This window comes from Macrobrachium rosenbergii, chromosome 36 (assembly GCF_040412425.1).
Source record: "Macrobrachium rosenbergii isolate ZJJX-2024 chromosome 36, ASM4041242v1, whole genome shotgun sequence".
Taxonomy (NCBI): domain Eukaryota; kingdom Metazoa; phylum Arthropoda; class Malacostraca; order Decapoda; family Palaemonidae; genus Macrobrachium; species Macrobrachium rosenbergii.
In genome coordinates this window covers 1,052,152-1,072,662 of record NC_089776.1, presented here as the reverse complement: position 1 = coordinate 1,072,662, position 20,511 = coordinate 1,052,152, and the positions used below count along the sequence as shown (strand labels likewise).

General features: G+C 40.7%; 1 protein-coding gene across 1 annotated transcript in view; it reads right to left on the bottom strand.

Annotated features, from left to right (window-relative positions):
* Window positions 1-1,309: 1,309 nt before the first annotated feature.
* LOC136856545 (uncharacterized) overlaps window positions 1,310-20,511 on the bottom strand; it is a 57,725-nt gene continuing 38,523 nt past the window's right edge. Inside the window, exons 3-4 of the mRNA XM_067134385.1 lie at window positions 16,728-16,977; window positions 1,310-2,228 (exon numbers count right to left, since the gene is read on the bottom strand). Of these exons, the coding sequence (XP_066990486.1) occupies window positions 1,381-2,228; window positions 16,728-16,977 (1,098 nt within the window). The 3' untranslated portion in view covers window positions 1,310-1,380. The remainder of the gene's footprint in view (window positions 2,229-16,727; window positions 16,978-20,511) is intronic.

Below are 20,511 nucleotides of genomic sequence, written 5' to 3'. Positions count from 1 at the left end.
TATAACATTACTGTTGCCTGTACATTATGCATTTAATTTTGCTTCCAAACTCTCATATCTGTGTTATCAATTTTTCCACTGATAGCCAGTTTTCTTATTAGTTGATTGGCTTTGTATCCACACTTACATTTTACATCTTCGGAACATTTCCCTATATGACTACCTTGACAATATACTTCAACTTTAGTGATAATATTTTCTATGTAAATTTCAATTCAGTATTGATTTGCTCTGGATTTTAAGACATTCACTTAAATTTGATATTTAGTCTCATAATACTCTATTTGTTTATTTAAGGCTTAATTCAAGGAGAAACCTCATTGGAACAATCCAAATTCAAGCAAAACCCACACTGTGTGACGTAAACAGAACATTAATATAAACAGTTTCCCAGTCTGTCATACTGGGTAAACATTCTTACAGAAAAGATGAACAATTCCTTTTAAAGCTGTGTTAGGGATTGTACCTGTATCTAAATATACTCCAGTTGATGTTTCTGGCTGCTTACTGAATATGAAATTTCTTGTAAAAAATCTAAAAACTGGAAAATCACAGTATCAATATTCTGTAAAAAAAAAAATGGCCAAATATCAAGCACCATTTGTTTACTTGAGGGATCCTGACTATCATATCAACTGGAGTAAATCAAGGTCTTTAGTTCACTGAACAACACAGTTAAAAGGAATGTCACTGAAGTAAAAAATTTATAGTTTTTTATACCTAAGCCTTGGACTGTTTAAACTTAGGGCTTTTACAGTGAAAAAAAAATTGTTCATAAATATAAACAAGGAAATTAGTATTTAGTTTTATGTTTGAATGATTACTCTTCAGTTATTAAGTTTTGTTCTAGTTTGTGACCAGATTATCCAAGATTATCTCTTTCCTGACTAATCTTTGACAATATACCCTGTTCTAAAATGTCTTATTTGTGCCCTGATGATGTGTTAATAAATGTTGAAGTGCTTAGTATTGAACTTCTGCAGGTTATTTTCCAATGGCATCTGCTTTTGGTAAAATCTTGTGTATCATGATTTTTTTAACACGTATTCAATGTACTTAACACCTTATTGGCAGTGCATCTCTCAAGGCTGGACCCAGCACCATGAGCAGAGCTTGGTACCCTGTCCCAACCTTACTGTCCTACTTCTAAACAGAAGGCCATTAAAATGACGATAATATTCACAATTACCTGTCATCAAAAATCTATCACAACAATTAAAGAAAAAAAAGGTTAACTAGGAGATGCAAAAACAGTTCTTAATATATCAAAATTATAAATGGTATAGTAAAACACTGGGACTAGCCCCTGTTCTTATAAAAATATCAACATATATTTAAATACACATCTTTCTTCATATACAAAACAATGTGATTTTGTGTTTAAAAATCTCCGAATAATGAATCTTCATCAATATTCTCTAACAAATCATTAACCTCCTTTTCTTCCTGTTGACTACGAAATATATTGCTACTCATCTGAGAACTACTTACAACTTGTGAAGGCTGTGTCACAGGACCAGATACTTTAGAGCACCTTTGAAAAGAAAAGCCTGATGTAGATGGTTGCAAAGGAGTTGGAAATCTCTGCGGCCTTACAATACCAATGGCATTTAGAGCCCTAGGAGATTGATTAGCTATGCCATTTCTTGGAGCAAACCTTGCACGGCACTCTACTGAGATGGGTCTTGCCTCATTTCCTTGGTAACTGTGAGGTCTAGGATTATTATTCAGAGGAGAGTTGAAAACAAATTTCTGCTTTTGGTGAGGAGGTCCACTTACAGGAGTATTTAAATGTGGTCTTGGACCTCTGAAATTTATATTTTCATGACCAAGCTGTGAAGACGTATTACCGTAATTACTTACGTGTGAAAATAGCTGCTGTTTTTGGTCAGGAAGCTCTTCCATCATTTCTTCCTCCTCTTCTTCTACAATAGCTCGAGGGGCTGATGCTACTTTTAGGGCTGAAGCTTCCTGCAATAGTTCTTTTATATTAACACCGCTAACAGTTGTCGTAATAACATCACCTGACTCCTCAGATGAATAGATAGTGTGAATAGTGTTGAGGGTTATGTTCAAATAATGATGTCGTACAACCTCTCCCCCAACAGATGATTTAAGGCTTACTGGAGAAAGGAGTGTTACATTCCTCAACAACAATACACATCCAGGAGTAATGGCTCCGGCATATTCTTCCAAAACTGAGTTTGAAATAGTACCATTCATTTCACCTAAACACAAAAAATAGAATCATTATGTGAACATTTTTATTGATGAATATCAAAATTTCAAAGCAATACTATGTGGTAAAATATTATTTGTTCACTCAACAAGGGTCATATGTAAAAAAAATCCTTGTAGTAGTTACCAATTGCAATGAGCTTTGTGTTACCATTATAATCACGGCTTATACAAAAAATCCTTTTAGTAATTACCAATGACAATGAGCTTTGTGTTACCATTATAATCAAATACTTAAACCAGACAACTGGGTCAAAAATGAAGTTTTCATAATAAAACTAATATTGTAATACTTACCTGAACACCTGAATTAGCCCTGGTTACCTACCAGCCGAACTATATCCTCAACTCATTACCCACAAAGTGGGTAATTAACTGTCAGCGTTACCAACGCCACAGGAAAATCTTGTCAAATGAGTTACCTAGCGCACCGTTGGCAACGCTGCTGCAAGTCCCGGCTGTGTATGGCGAGATCCCCAATGCGTTATTCATTAATCAGATTGAAGTGGGGAGGAGGGTGGGAATCATTCAGGTGTTCAGGTAAGTATTACAATATTAGTTTTATTATGAAAACTTCATATTGCAATACACTCCTGAACACCTGAATTAGCCCAATTAACAAAATTTAGTGGAGGTGGGTTCAATTAAGTCAGACCGACCTACCAACAAGTAAAGCAGGTAACTCATTATCGTTTACTATGCATATAAAAAGCAAACCTCACCTGGTTGTCTACTCGGCAGGTGGGGATGCCTGAAAGGAGAGAGTACCCTTAACGTCAGTCTCGAGTCACGGTACTGTCTGGGTCGAGCTACTTCCCATGTGGTATTCAAAGAAAACCTCCCACGGAAGAAGGGAAACTAACTCCCATGTGGCTAATCAAAGCCTCGCATGTAGCGGAGCCTGGCGAACCTCCCATGTGGCTATTGGTAGCCTCTCATGTATGGAGGGGAACAACGAGCCTCCCATGTGGCTATTGTAGCCTCTCATGTACGGAGGATAAGTTGAGTGTGCAGTCGGAGCTTCCGAATCATTGCCGTCCGTTGCCGTCGATGCTGTGCCGAATGGGTGAATAAATCGAGCTGAGAACCACCTGGATATACCTAACCTCATTTATTTGTAAAATCTTGTGTTCCGTAAATGAATTCCGATTCACTGACAGTTCTACTCACCTTTCTTATGCTGTCTAACCTTGCCCCTACTCTCCCCACCCCCACCCTTAGTTTACCCTTTACTAAAGAATTGAATTGGCCGCCACAAAAGGACCCAGCGAGTAACCATTTTCCGACGAAAATTGAATGTCCTTAAGGTAGAAAGAAGTGAAAACTGATACTGATTTCCAAGTTGCTGCTTCTAATATTGCCGACACCGAGAAATTCTTGAGAAATGCCGACGATGTCGCCACCCCTCTAATACTATGAGCTCTTGGGCACTCAGAGGAGTTCGATGGTTCCGAAAGAGTTGAAGAATTTGCCGACGCTTGTTGTATCACCTCTCTTAAGAGAAAACTAATAGCATTCTTCGAGATCGAGCGCGAAGGACATCTGGGAGAAACGAATAGCATTCTTGGGCGAGGCAACATCTTTTCTGTGCGTAATAAATAAGCCTTCAGCGCCCTGACCGGACATAATAGCATTTCTGAAGCGTCACCTCCTACGAAATCTTCTAAAAGACATTACTCTAAACGCTCTGGGTAAAGGATTCAATTCCGATTCCGATTTAGCTACAAATTCCGGCAAATATGACAGAAAAATATCTTTTCCTGAGAAAGATACTGTTCTTGAAACAGCCCCAATCTCTCCTACTCTTCTAGCTGTGGCCAGTGCAACTAGAAATAATACCTTCTTCATTAACTGTCTTAATGACAGTGCTTCTAATGGCTCGTATTCTGACGACCTAAGGAGAGTTAATACCGCCACTAAATCCCACGATGGTGCCCGAAGAGGAAGAACTGGACGTTCTATCTTAAAAGACCTTAAGAGATCGTGAAGTATTCTACTGGTCGCCAATTCCGGAAGATGGAAACGGAATGTACTACTAAGCATTGATCTGTAACCGGTGATCGTAGAGTACGATAATTTCTTTTCTTTCCTAAGAAAAAGTAGAAAGTCCGCTACTTTCGCTACCGTTGGAAGTGAAATACGATGACCTTGGTTCCGGCACCAACTGCGGTAAACCGCCCACTTGGCCTGATATAGTTTTCTGGTTGATCTTCTCAGACAGAAAGACAGTTGGCGAGCCACTGCCTTAGAGAGTCCGGCATGACGTGCTGCTCGCTGGACAGTCTCCACGCAGCTAGCTTCAGCACGCGGAGGTTCCAGTGGAAGTGATGGAAGTGCGGCTGTCTGAGAAGATCTTTCCTCTCTGGAAGGAAAACCGGAACATCTGTCAGTAAATCGAGAAGGTCCGGGAACCAAGGTCTTTGAGGCCAGAAAGGGCAAATCAACGTCATTTCGGTGTTGTTGGAGTTCCTGAGTTTCATCAACACTTGTTGAATCATTCCGAATGGAGGGAATGCATATGTTTGCATGTCGTTCCAAGAGTGCAACATGGCGTCCGTCCCGAACGACATGGGATCTTCTACTGGGGAGAAGTATACTGGGAGGCGAAAGTTTAGTCTTGTAGCAAACAGGTCTATGGTTGCTGGCCATTTCTTCAATAGAAGTTGAACTTCCTCCTGCACTAGCGTCCATTCCCCCCCTAGAACCTCTTGCGATCGGCTTAGGGCGTCTGCCAAAACGTTGAGTTTTCCCGACACGAATTGAGGAACGAGAGTAGTCCTGTGGCACTCGCACCAGCGGAGAATTCTCTGGGCGACTTGATTCAAAATTTGCGATTTTGTCCCCTCCTCCTTCTTGAGGTATGACACTGCAGTTACGTTGTTGCAAAAGAGCGCTACCGTCCTGTTGCTTATCTGATCTGCGAAGCAACCTAGAGCCTCTTCTACTGCTCTTAGTTCCCTGTGGTTGATGGACTCCCTCCGATCCAGATTCGTCCAAAGGCCCCTGGCCTGACATTCCTCCAGGGTTGCTCCCCAACCCTGATCCGAGGCATCTGTGTACAGATGGAAATCTGGAATGGGGGAGTCCAATCTTACGCCGATGGTCAGATGATATTCTTCTGACCACCACCGAAGATCCTTCAGGCAAGAATCGTCCCAGACTATGAACGCGTTCTCTTCCCAAAAGTCCCAGCGATTCCTGAGACATGCCTGAAGAGAACGCATCCGGAGACGAGACCCTGGAATTAGGAGTGAGAGGGAGGCCATCCTGCCCAGCAAGCTCTTCCATAGGCTCACAGGTTGAGCTCTGTTCGATCTGAATGTTTCTAGTTGGCTCAGAATTGCCAAAACTCGTTCCTCCGTCGGGAAAGCCCTCAAAAGACGCGTCTGAATCGTTATTCCTAAATACGTTTTTGTCTGAGCTGGAATCAAAGAACTCTTTTCCAAGTTGATGCATATTCCCAACTTTTGACACAAGTTTAGTAAGAAGTCCCTCGCCTGCAAAACTTCCTCTACTGACGAAGCCTGAAATAACCAATCGTCGAGGTAGCGCCTCATCCTGAAACCCCGACGATGCATTATCTCTGAAATAGGAGACATCACCCTCGTAAAGACTTGAGGTGCTGTGGTCAGACCGAAGCAGAGGACTCTGAACTGAAATGTTCCAGTTGGACCCGAGAATCGAAGGAACTTCTGAGATTCCGGATGGACCGGAATCTGGAGATAAGCGTCCTTGAGGTCCACTGAAATCATCCAGTCGTCTCTCCGGACCGACCGCAGCACCGACTGAGAAGTTTCCATATGGAACTTCGGGGAGATGATGAACTGGTTGAGACTCGAGAGATCTATGATGGGTCTCCAAGATCCTCCCGACTTTGGAGCCACAAAAATCCGACTGTAAAAACCTGGGGAAGAAGGTTCGGGTTCTAATGCTTCCCTTTTCCCAGGAAGGGGACTTCTGCTGCAAACGCTATTCCCCTGATGGAGGAAGGGGAATAACTGGGAAGATGAACCAACAAGTGAGCTGGATAGCTCTGACTAAAGACTCACTCCAAAAGACATATTCCACAGACAGACAGGGAACGAAAAGGGACTCTGTTGGGAACCCTTCCTTAACACCTCCACTACCCAACTCTCCTTAACACCTCCATACCCCTTCCACTCCTTCCAGATTTCCCAGAATGGAGCTAGGCAACCTCCTACCGGTGCAGACGAGGGAAGTGTCTCCTATTTCCGAAAACCCTTCTTAAGGACAGAAGGTTTCGGATCTGAAGCAGAAGCTGAAGACTTGGATGAGAAGCGGACTTTCTTAGGGGACCTAGTTGGTGATTTGGAACGCGTCCGCTTAGCTGGTGATGTCATCCTGGAACCTCTCGGTGATCTGGCGGTCTGTGCTGCCACCTGAATCATTGCTTGCTGTGACTCAACAGCTGAAGAAGAGGAAACGAAATTTACCATCGACGCTACATCTTCCTCCCTGAAAAGACTGTTGCTGAGCGCCAATGGTGCTCTCAACAGAGCCCTTTTGTGAATGTCCGGATAATGCGGAGGTAGATGGTTCAGAAAGAAATCCCTCCTTTTCTTACTGAAGAATGTTGTGCATCCGGCCGAAATGTTTGCCTGATAGGCCAGTCCCATTGACACTGAAGTGATGAGGTTGTCGAACAAAGCCGGGTCTGAGGGAGAATAACCGTCCTGTTTAAGGAACCCCATTAAACCAGATAACATCCACATCGAATGGGATAGTGCCTCCGACTGAGTACGAAAAGTGTCTTCCAAAATACCCGCCTCTCTTGCCGTGACAGAAATCAAACGATTCGAAGAAGGGACCCTAGACAGAAGAGCTTCCACTGATTCATTAAGAGGGACCCTAACACCCGCAGAAGGGTTACCCGCAACCTTGTAAAAACCCTTACGAGAAGGAAGCAAGGTGGAATCCTGCCTACCCGACCCAATTAATGCCGCTAACCTACCGTCCGCCTCCCTCAATGCCTGCTCGACACGGCCAAACCAAACTAGATTCTTTGGTGCATGCGCCACCACTGGTTTTGTCGCAAACAGTGACTCAAACATCGCCTGATTAGGTTGAAAAGGTTCTTCCGGAGCCTTGGACTGTGGATAAAGAGCATGAATGAAGTCCACCATCCGCTTGTACTCATTCTCGTTCGCTGAAGGAGAACAGGCTTCTGGTACCGGATCCTCTTCCTCGCAAGAGAAATCCTTATCGGAAAGATCCGACCGAGTCGAGACAGGAACAGAGACAGGCTGACCCCTAGAAAACGCTGGATCAGTTAACCCGGAACACGAAATACCTGAGTGCGCAAGACGAACACCTGAGGGATCAGTCGCAATCATGTTGTGGGCAGCCGAGAAGGGTTGCGCAAAACCCGCACTCTCCAACAACGGTGGAGCTACGCTTGAGCCAGACACACCTGGGCGAACCACGCCCACCTCAGAAAACGGAGAAGCTGCAACACTCGCCAACCCCGAACTAGGCTGAATAACAGTAGCATGCGGATGAGGAACCGCAGCAGCAGACACTCCGCTATTTGTGGAAGAAGAACAAGGGGGGAAAAACCCCTGCTGACCCGCAACCGAACCCGAACCTACAAAAACCATCCTAACCGGAGGAACAGAGAAACCTGTTGGAAAGGTAGAGAAGGAAGGTACAGAAGGAGGAAGAGAGAAGAAGAAGCCACACGGAAACCACCGGAGACCCTGCCGATGACGTCATACAGGTGGAGAACGTACCAGACGGGCCGGAGCTCACAGGAGTTTCGCATGGGAAACTGCGGGGTACCGAACCCGAAGCGATTGTGGATGATAGGTTACCAGTAAACCTAGCTACCGGAGTGATTGTTGAGACTACCGGGCGAAACATTGAACACGGGAACAGTCGCACTGCCAGATGTCGCAGCAACAGCTCCGGAGGATGAGAAGTCATATGATTTGTGGAAGATTGTCCCGAAGGCAAGTCCGTTAATGGTAGAGAGCTCGGATGAGCGAGAGAAGAAACCGAAAGTCTCCCCGAAGAATGACCCGAAACGGAAGGTTGAGAAAAAGCCATAGAAGAATATGAAACCATATGGTAAGAGATGTCCGTAGATACAGAAGAGGCCGTAGATTTTAAGGAAAGAAAATAGACCGATTCTGTTCCCCCCTGATAATCTTGTAAAGCATCATTTGTGAATTCCGGGAGATTTTTCAAAACATGCTCAAAAATGTTGGAAAAACCAATATTAAAACAATTTCTAACCAAAGATCTGTAGCCTTTAGAGAGTCCCAACAGATCAGCATTATAATCTGCAATGTTCAGCAATTCATCTACCGAATTAGACTCTGAAAGGGACGAAGGTTTGTCCCGAGGAGGAAACAGAAACTTTGAAGAAGAGGAAGGGATACTTTCCAACCTATCCAAACCAGAAGAGCTAGGAACCAAAATTGAATCATCCTCTACCAATTTTGCAACCTTTTGTTGCAGAGAGCCTACTGCAGGAAAAAGAACCGCTGTTGGATCCAACAAGGGAGCCGCAACCTTAATGACACCTGACTCCGACTGCACCTTCAACCTATCTTCCTGATTCTCTACTACCGTCCTATCCCTAACTGTCTGTGTCAATCCTAAATTTGATTTTACCTTAGGACTTACGTTACCAGGGTGAAAGGGGAAATCTGCTGCTGACACTGCCTGCTCCGCGCCGGGGGGCCGGTAGATCCTACCTTTGAGGTTTGCGGTTCTCCATGACCCCTGGCACCCGTTAGGGCTGATTCTGGAACAGGCAGGGGAGCTGAAAAAGAGTGATTAGGTTCTGTGTCCCTATTACCTTTTTCCTGATCTTTTATTTCTGTTAGTTTTGACATGAAACTTGAAAACAAACTAGACATGCTGGCTGACAATTTGTCTTCTAATTTCCTAAATAATTCTGACTCTAAAGCCTCTTTGTCAAAACCCTGAGTCTCTACCGCTGAATCTTACGTTTACTCTTAGAAGCTAATGATTTCCTATACTTGAGATAATCTTCCATCTGTGCTATCGACCATGACCTACATTCGTCACATCGCAATGTGACGTTACATTGTACCTTCCTGCAATTTATGCACAACGAATGTCTGTCGTTTTTAAGGGTACTCATCCTTTGCTTGCAGGCGGTGCACGAACGATGGGCTGCAGTTTCTCCTGCAGTAGTGATCTCCGTCGTCACGGCAGAAGCAGATGTGGAAGCCGAGGTGTTGTCCAAGGGTGGTGTCTTATCCATTTTATCCATTTCAAAATCCAAAGCCAGGCCAAGTTAAAACAGGAGAGAAGGTCCAAAAATCCAGAGAAAAGAACAATCCAGGAGAGAAGGGGGCGATCAAAACCAGTCCAAGTCGTTATCCAATCCAAAAAACGAAAATATGGGGGTCGGGCTTAGAACCAAAAATTTGCCTGATGTAGGACAAGTCCTAGCAGCACAGTGAACAAAAAGCAACTGGGGATCTCAGCCATACACAGCCAGGACTTGCAGCAGCGTTGCCAACGGTACGCTAGGTAACTCATTTGACAAGATTTTCCTGTAAGCGTTGGTAACGCTGACAGTTAATTACCCACTTAGTGGTTAATGAGTTGGGGATATAGTTCAGGCTGGTAGGTAACCAGGGCTAATTCAGGTGTTCAGGGAGTGTATTGCAATTTCTTGACTCTCACTGAGCTGGCCCTGTCTTGTGTGACACAATGTGAATGACGCCAAAGATATGTTGCTTTCAGTCTTTTACTTTTCATTTGTCCTTTTCAATCTTTGTACTAAGTTGTTAAACTTCTTTAACTTTACCTTACTCCAATTTTCAACTCCCATTTACAAACAAATCCTTTGGGAGAACCCTTTGAAAGTTGATATATGTGACTCAGTGATATTAAACTAATTCATAACTAGTTAAATGATACCACTGGAAAGGAAGCAAAGAGGAGCTGGTGAAAGTTCAGCATTAAGTATTAAATGTGACGGATGACACAACAGATGCCCAGGATAGCAAATATGGAGAAGAGAGGGAGAAGGAGACCCAGAATAGGTAAAAAATTTCAATTACCTTTGGGACATACTGGGCTATGAGACTTGTGTGTGAGGGCAGTAACAGCATGACTGAAGTGGAAAGAGATTGCATAACTAAAGGTAAATTAAAGTACTGCATCCCATTATTAAACAATATAAATTCATGATGCAAGTATCAGACACATGACCACAAAAAGTTAGAACTTTTACACAGAGTTTGTCTGAAGTTTCCATTGCAAAAGATATGTGGTGAGGTGAAGAGTCCAGAAGGTAAAGAGTAGATTCAGATTTCAAAGGCACATGGTTTCATCCTGCAGTGACAGGAAATGAAGGGCAATTAGTTAAAACCGCAGCAGATACGAAGGGAGAAGACGAAGACCTGTAGTAAGATCTACATGGAGGAGGATGAAGACCTGTAGGAAGGCCTACACAATCATACAAAAAGGTCATGCAACAAGAACCCAGGCAGAAATTGCACAACACAGAGCAGGAGAGAGACCACATCCTACACCTAACCCTGTAAGGAGAAAATCTGACAAAAAACATCAGTGACTATTACCGTGATTGTAACATAATTATTGTTATAAGGTAGTTAAACAGATCATTTAGTCACATTTTAGGCTCATGGGGCTTACCTAAAAATTTCTGTAAATGAGAAGTGAAAATCAGAATGCAGTAAAGCTGGCCAGTTCAGTAAGAACACAATAAACAGAGGGGTTGAGTACTGAATCTTCAAATATATACCAAATCTTCAAATACCTAGTTTTACTGGTGAAACTATATTACACTTAAAAATAAAATTAATATACAAAGGGATTCCAAAAGTTGTAGTGTGGAAAAATCCTTTCATTCCAACATTCACCTACAAACAGCTGCATTAAAAGCATAAAGCAGACTTCTATACATATGCTTTTTAAGAAAGCCAACACATGAGTGATGATGATTTGTAAGTTCCAAATTTCAAGACAGCCAATGGATATTGGCTCTTTTTTTTTTGTGTAAACAATAATTTCATAGCAATTCGTAAAAACCCTTCAAGCAACCACATAAAATAGTAAATAATAAGCTGTACAGGCAAAAAATTGGACTCCAATATATGGAAGTAAAAAAAAATCCTATAATTTTTCATGTATCACTCAAACCTCAATAAAAAATAATTCTATAATACAAGGTCAAACACCATAACAGGAAACATTTTATTTCCGATTTACCCTCCTGCTACAAATACTTTCAATAACTTTAACTAGTCTCCACGTTTTCTCTTCCTTATCGCCACTCCAATAAATAATGTATCATCTGCAAACAGTAACCATTCCACTAAATGGCCCATTTATTCACACCACAACTTTCCATCTATATCTAATTTCCTTTCCTTGTTTCTAGTGCTCTTTTAATCTCTTCTTTGGAGGGTTAACAACAAAATAAGTTGGACCTTCAAGGCTGCTTCAGCTTTAAGACAGAATCTCATCTCTAAGCTTTCTCTTTAAGAAACTTGCAGTTAAGTGGAACCAGAAATATCTGGAGGGTCCAGAAATAATATCTCATTGACAAGCCCTAAATGTTGAAGCCTTTCTCAGTGACAGGCCAAAACAGTTAATGGCCCTTCCTCTCCTTATGAAGATCAAATTCAAGTTACTGATACCACTGATATGACAACTGCATAACTTGGACCGACCCTATAAAACACTCTAGTTATTGATGCCACTCAAGTTATTCTTTACAGTCCATCATTATTTAACTGTCTTCTTCACTTATAGTGTTCCAAGAAGTGATGCTCTAAGTTTTGTTGATCCAGTTCTCCAGCACTCCTAAGATCTTATTCACTGTACTAGTTATTGATATTAACTCTTTGGCTTCCTGATAACGGATGTAGATGCCATCCAAAAAAATGAAGTAATAAATTAAAATAAAATACTTTTCACGCTATGCGTGTCATAATAACACTTTTTACACAAGGCACACACCTTGTGTAATTGTGTTGAACATGTCAAAAATTTGTGATCCATTTTTTTTTCACTAATTATTCTTTTATCATTGCAGACACAAGTGAACATGTCAAAAATTACAAGTGCAATGGGCAAGAGCCCTGAAAGTTAGTGTAATCTAGGGGAAGAAGACTAGTCTTGAAGATACAAATCCCAATTGAAAAAGAACATTCAATGAGACATCCAGAAGAAAAGTTTTTTTTGGAGAGATGTGTAAGGAGGCATAATAAGACTCTTCAAAATGAGTGACCTGTAATAAATCCTGTATCAGAGGTTTGAGTTATTCACAAGAACCTTCCTTCTAAAAATATTGAACAATAATCTTTAAGTAAATGGAAAACCTGCATCAAGCCCATCAAGTACAAAGGCCTGTGAAAGTGTGGATTTATATCCAATGATGCTAAGACATCTTCACAAGTAGAAATGAAAACAGAAAATCAACAGCGATGGATATATAGGAACTGAATGAACCAACACCCTATTCACTTTAACAATCTTCTGCAAGGTCTTGTGATGGCTTCCTCTATTACTGAGGCCTTGCTGGATAACCTCCAAGCATGAATATTGTCCTCAACCATGGATATCACATCCATGAATCACTCTTGCTGAAGCCAAAGGGGCCATTAAAGTCATCCTTGTGTTGAATGGAGCATGAAGAGTTCTCTCGTACCTTCCTGATAAGACTGAATAAGAGAGAGGCATAGCTATTACGAATACCTGAAGGATGAATGATTGCTTCTGGCCTCTAGGCTCCTGCATCTGGCTGGGCCAAGCCATACACTGGTTAGCTTGTGATCCACAGAAGTCTCAGACCTTGCTGAATATACTGACAGTAGGACCTACTTTACTCTGCTGAGACTGTTAGCTTTAATGTTTCATAGAGATGAACTTTGGAACTATGCTGACCTTATTTGCCTCTGTTGACATGAAAATTTCAAATGCCAGTCCATGAAAATTTCAAATGCCAGTCTGAATATCTTTGAGCAATCTTGAGTCCACGGGTAAACCAGCAATGCAGTTGGTGTGCAGTTCTCACCAACTGCTGAGCAAATGCTGGGAGAACTTAGAAGTCAGCCTTTCTTTTGAGAAAGTTAACGTGTTGGCCCCTCTCTTTGAGGTCAACAGCACTCTCACTTGCAGATCCCCGACTAAAAGCACCTGCACACATCAGTATCTCTGCGCTGGGAGAAACCCATGAGACTTGATGGTGTTCCTCGTTGGGCGAGCGGGTTCCGTTCTCAGCTACCACTCTGTTGGCCGCGAGTTCAAATCTCCGACCGGCCAATGAAGAATAGGAGGAATTTATTTCTGGTGACAGAAATTCATTTCTCGCTATAATGTGGTTCAGATTCCACAATAAGCTGTAGGTCCCGTTGCTAGGTAACCAATTGGTTCTTAGCCACCTAAAATAAATCTAATCCTTCGGGCCAGCCCTAGGAGAGCTGTTAATCAGCTCAGTGGTCTGGTTAAACTAAAATATACTTAATTTAACTTACACCAGGTGATCAGGGTCCTGCCACCAAGATTTACTCTGGTGCTACTAATGGGTTGTCTTCTGGTTGAATTGCCAATGAAGAAAACTTCTAGAGCTATTGTTTGAGTGATCTCAACCCAAACCACCTGTGAGGATCTAGTTTTTACAGCAACACAAGGTGCCTCATCAGGGATTGCCTTAACTTTACTGAAGGATGTGGATTCACTCTATCAAGACTGCCAGATCAAGGACGACTCTATCTTGATCCTCTCCTCCATCAATTGAACTAGCTCCTCACTTTTCGAAGGCTCTAAATCCCACTTCTTATAATTTACATGAAATCTAAGTTCTTTGAAGAACTGATGCAAGAGTCAAATTTTCCCTTAACTCTGGCAACTAAGATAACTCAGCTACTGTAAATAGCTATATACATTCAATTAAATAATCAAATGAAAGGAGAAATGTTAAGCACCTTTCACTACAGTGTATCCAAATTCCTGGTACATTTGACCTGCATGATCTGACATTTTAGAAAGCAGAATAAGAGCCCATGTGTAGAACAGATAGAAAAGGTTCTAGTATAAACACTGAGAAATATTATAATCCAAAACTATGAATTACGAAGTGAACTGAATAGAAAATGCTAACCCCTCTACAAAGAAGAGTCAGTTTGCAAAAACTGACTCATTACCTACTGGTGAGCAAGGAACTCCACTGGACTGGGCAATTCCCTGACATCCAAGAGACCAATGTATGGAACTACAGTTTCTTCCCTATGCCAAAACTTAAAATGTCAAGATGATCAGTTTCCAGCCTACAGGTTCCCTATAGGGATATCACATGGCATGTCAAACAGAAAGGCTTGCTATCCGTGACTGTAAATTCCAGTTACTAACCTACGTGGCAAATACAATTTGTAGAGCTATAAACCATTAGTGCTAACACAGCAACATATGAACATAAAATTTAGGCCAAAGGCCAAGCACTGGGACTTATGAGGTCATTTAGAGCTGAAAATGCTGAAATAATTGTTAGGAGAGGTTGGGAAGATGGAAGAAAAAGAATGTGAACGGAGGTATGGTAAAGAGAGTGAAGGTGGTTGAAGGAACACTGCAAGGAACCTTAAGTAATGCCTGCAGTGCACCGTGGGAGGTGCACTGATGGCATTATGTCCCCACAGGGCTATTAACCCTTAAACGCCTACTGGACGTATCATACGTCGACTAAAATTGTCTGTTGGGTGCCAAGTGGACGTACCGTACGTCGACTACAAAAAATTTCAACCTTCGTTCAACTTTGACTCGACTGAAATGGTCGAAAAACGCAATTGTAAGCTAAAACTCTTACATTCTAGTAATATTCAATCATTTACCTTCATTTTGCAACAAACTGAAGTCTCTAGCACAATATTTCGATTTATGGTGAATTTTTGAAAAAAGGTTGGCCGAAAGTTTCAGAAAATTCTTTTCGTCATTTTGTCGTAATTTTTGCACTGTTTATATTAGTCGTTACATAAAGTTTTATATATGAAAATGTGCGCAATTTCATGTAAAATACAACAGAAATACAACTCATGGTTGTAGCTTTTATCAGTTTTGAAATATTTTCATATAAATCTCGATAACTGCCAAAATTTCAACCTTCGGTCAATTTTAACTCGACCAAAATGGTCAAAAACGTAATTATAAGCTAAAACTCTTACATTATAGTAATATTCAATCATTTACCTTCATTTTGCAACAAATTGGAAGTCTCTAGCACAATATTTCGATTTATGATGAATTTCGAAAAAAAAAAAACTTTTTCCTTACGTCGTGGTAAGAAATTCTTTTGTCACGTTGTCGTAATGTTTGCAACCGTTTTATATTAGTCGTTACATAAACTTTTATATATGAAAATGTGTGCAATTTCATGTAGAATACAACAGAAAATAACTCATGGTTGTAGCTTTTATCAGTTTTGAAATATTTTCATATAAATCACGATAACTGCCAAAATTTCAACCTTCGGTCAACTTTAACTCGACCAAAATGGTAAAAAATGCAATTATAAGCTAAAACTCTTACATTCTAGTAATATTCAATCATTTACCTTCATTTTACAACAAACTGGAAGTCTCTAGCACAATATTTCGATTTATGGTGAATTTTGAAAAAACATTTTCCTTAGAAGAGTAACTCGGCCGAACATCTCAGAAATTCTTTCGTCACATTGTCGTAATGTTTGCATCGTTTTACATTAGTCGTTACATAAACTTTTATATATGAAAATGTGCGCAATTTCATGTAGAATACAACAGAATATAATTCATGGTTGTAGCTTTTATCACTTTTGAAATATTTTCACATAAATCACGAGAACTGCCAAAATTTCAACCTTCGGTCAACTTTAACTCGACCGAAATGGTCGAAAAACGCAATTGTAAGCTAAAACTCTTACATTATAGTAATATTCAATCATTTACCTTTATTTTGCAATAAATTGGAAGTCTCTAGCACAATATTTCGATTTATGGTGAATTTTTGAAAAAAAACATTTTTTTACGTCCGCGCATTACCGATTCATGCATCATATTGTGATAATATTTTCTCTGTGTTGCTTCGATCGTTTTACAATTTGTTATATACCAAAATCATCGCAATTTAGTGTATAATACAAAGAAAAAAAATAATCCGTTAGCTTTAACTGTTTTGCTCACAGCGCGATTTGTATAAAATTATATATGAACATTTTTTTTGCGCTGTCATATATTTCAATATTTATATATGATAATGATTTTTTCATTTCTGATGGTTGCATACTAAACTTCAGGCAATGACAAAAAGGAGCCAAAATGAACTCTTAATCTTAAAAACTAAGCGTGCTGTGATTTTTGAAAAAAACTTTTTTCCGCTGGCGCTAACTCCTAACGCGCCGGCATACGGAGACGTTTTTGTAAATAGAGGCTCGGCGTTTAAGGGTTAATGCTAGCAAGGTACCAAAAAACTAATTTCTCCATTGTTACCTGTTTTATCTCTTAACAGCACAGTTGCATCAGAGAGAGAAGCATCAACGCTGCGCACCATGACAGCTAGAAAGGGTATCTTGCGGACACCAGCATATCCCCTCAGAGCAGCCCTTCTCAAGATCCATTTAATGTTGAAGACTGTTAAGGGAGATGCTTGATTTGGCTGATTTAGTTCCAGGTCATCTATCATTTGTTGCCATGGTCCACATAAGAACTCATCAGCAGAGCTTTGAGAGCACACAATATCCTAAAATAAATTTGTTACATAATTTTGTAAAATATTGTTACCATCCTCTAATGTAAACAAATTCCATTACAGTAATCCCATATGAAAAGTGGCTGGACACTCATGTGAGCAGTTCTAAAACCCTGGAATTAACACAAATGATAAAGCTTGGAATGTAATAAAAAGCCTTGCTTTTATATAAGACTTAACTACTACAATACAAAACTGGGAAAGGCTGTAACTGACATAAAAATGTTCTTGGGTAGCACTTCTCATCCCTCACACTGATGTAGTGCAATATGTTAAGAGTACAGAATCGCTCTCCTTACTGATGGTTAGCTAAGTTATCTTCTCCTTGCACTCTGATGATTACAGTCTTATGCAATGAGGGCACTGATAATGTCTATTTTTCATACTGATTATGTGAGCCCTGGACCAAAAGAGCAACAATGAGTGATCTCAGCTGGGAATCTATGCAACTTGCTACTGTTGCAAAGCACATATATGTGAGAGATAAGGTGTTACATGAATTAGATCCTCACGATACATAGGTCTAAATTCTAATAAGTACACTGGTAGGGTGAATCTATAATCTTGAATCAGCACCAAGAACGCAATCTATCATTGATAAACTGTATGTGACTAAGATGTTACTGTACATTACTTCACACCCAAGCAAAGAAGACCCTGTCTGCCTTAAGAACTGCTAAAAATCTTCATGGCTATAGATAATAATAGAATCCCCCAAAAGTGGTTACAGTGAAGATTCAGCCATGGAAGCCTTTGATAGGATGGATGAAAATGCTAGTATTATAGATAATCAATCATACCTTGTCAAACAGTAATCTCATAAGGTTAAATGGAGGTACATATAAGTTTGCAAACTTTCCTAATACTGTGCAGGATCTTGGTATTTCCTGCTCTCAGAAATTCAGTGAGGAAGTTGTGAAGAGAGCCACTAAACGGTTTATGTTCGGTTTGAGGACACTTGATATTCCCCTATTCTTTTTAACCTAACAGGCAAATCCCAGTATTTATGGAAAAGCATTTCATCTCATGGCAATGAACTCAAGCTCCAATCTCCATGTTAATGAACCGCTGAACTTTTAACCAAGGCATGGCCTGAATATGATACAAAAATAAGGTTTCATGGTAATAAGAACTACAAAATAAAAAAAAATAAAAAAAGCCAAGGCACATTGCCTACAGGTCAGCCACCTATGACAGCAAAATTAATTATTAATGAACTTTTGCTAGAACTGGATCCTACAGAGTATCTGAATTTGAAAAACTGTAATTAAAATTGGAACTTACCCTCAACAAAAAGATAATCCAAATTTGAATTCATACTTCCCAAGTTAAAAACTAAATCTGAATATGAGTCCATTGCAGCAGCAAGAACTATATCTCTATCTAATAAGGTTCTGGATCACCAAAGGGTATAAGCTTTAGACCATACATGAAGTTGCAATATGAGTATCCAGTATGATTATTGTTGTTCCTGACCTAGCATTCTTTCCAAAGAAACTCTGCAAAATAACTGGCCTTTGTGTACTGAAATGCTGCTGATCATAAGCCTCTTTCATCCATAGGGAAAAATTTAGCTATGCATCCCTGTGTAGGTTTTCTGACTGCTCACAGAGGATAAGTATGAAGTAATGTTTATGTCAGCTTCTTAAACCTTAATGGACGGATCCCCTCATGAGAAGATCTAAAACAGGCTTTGGGTGGTGGACGGATCCCCTTTGAGGAGTATTAATATTATGCGCCATATGATTTGGCTGTATCGAGTGGGAAAGAGTTTCCATCACTTCAATGGACCATAAATGAATAGTGGCAACTAAAGAATTCAGCTCAGCTCAATCGTGGACGCCTCAGGCAGAATAGTATTGTTCTTGACTTGATGGGGGAATGTCTTGCTCCTCTCTCTCCCTTGATGTCTTTTTATTTATTTGCTCATAAATATACCCAGGGATTGCTGTTGGTTTTAGTTCTTATTTTTTATGATATGCGAGTTATAATTGTAATTTTGCAAATAAATATTAGAAAAAAAAACATGTATACCTCCAAAAAAGTTACGGTATCTCCCAATCCCAGTACCGTGACGTAGTCGCATGGCTCCAGCATAGAATATTCTTTCTCATGCTGTAGATTTGCGACGGGCAAGGGGGCTCTCGAACGAGGGGAAGTCATTCCCCCTGTTTGACTCTAAATGTCTCTCTCTGTCCTCTTTTTCTTCTACTCCTTTTTTACTTCTTCCTCCAGCTTATTTTTCAAGTTCTCTTCCATCTTCCTATCCACCCGCATATGACTACCGCTTCTATATACAGTATGTATGTGTATATATGTGTATATGTATATGTATGTGTATGTATATATGTATATATATGTATATTTTCCAACTCTTTGGCTTACATAGTGTGGATATTTCCACCTTCATTAAATTTCCTGTCTGTGTGAAAGGAAAGGGCATCATACCTTGGATTGGGGTTCATGTTCGAAGCTAAATGTGGGAACTCTGATTGGGAGCGCCACCCAATCCGATGATGTTTGGACCAGAAGGGTGTTAGTATGATGTCATATTGACACCCTGAAGGCGGAACTATCCCTGAGATCAGCCCGTGGATTCCAGGGGTGGGCTGTTATTAGGGGTAGGACTCCCAGCATATTTTCAGGTATGCCCACCAACATAGTCAGAGTGGGGATGATTGTATTCTAGTAATAGTCTCGGTCCCAACAAGCGGGTTAGGCTTACACTTGTGCCTCTCTGGTATGTTGGTGCTATCCCTTTTTGGGTAGGGTAAGGGGTGGACATCTGGGAGTCAGTTCCTACTGGTGTCGTCAGCTGAGAAAAGGGCCCCATGAAAAGTCAATGGTGCCTCTTCAGTGTTCACCAGCAGTTTTTTTTTTTTTTTTTTTTTTTTTAACCAATTTTTTCATGGAAGGTCCCCATGCTGAAATTAGTACCCCTGGGCCAAATAACAATCAGACACGGTTGACGACCCAATGCCAGGCAAGAAGGAATACAGCCAGGAATCCCCAACAAAAAGCATCTGGTTCCAGTATTGTCACACTGGAACCATTTGCAATAAAGAAAAGCAAGAAGTATGAAATAGTTCCTGGGGTCTTTGTACCCAACTCATATGAAAAATATTTAAATTTGAAGCTCAATGGTGACAATATTGATATTTTTGAGGTAAACGGGGAAATTGTAAAATGTTGTGGCAGACAACCGAAAATATCCCCTCAGAACAGTAATATGCTCCTGGTAGAGAGTGTCTCCCCAGAGGAAAGCATGAAGTTGATGAGTTTGTCGGCCCTTGCGGGAGTTATGGTGGAGTGCACTCCCCACTCCAGCTTGAACTGCAGCAAGGGTTTGATTTATGCCCCTCAGCTAATGGGTTTCTCGGAGGAGAAACTTTCAAATGAATTGAAAGATCAGGGTGTAATTAAGGTGAACAGGATCACAAAGAAGGTGGATAGAGATCGGATACCTCAACCTACCTTGATATTGACACTCAATACGTTAAGACTCCCAGAGTATGTCTCTGCAGC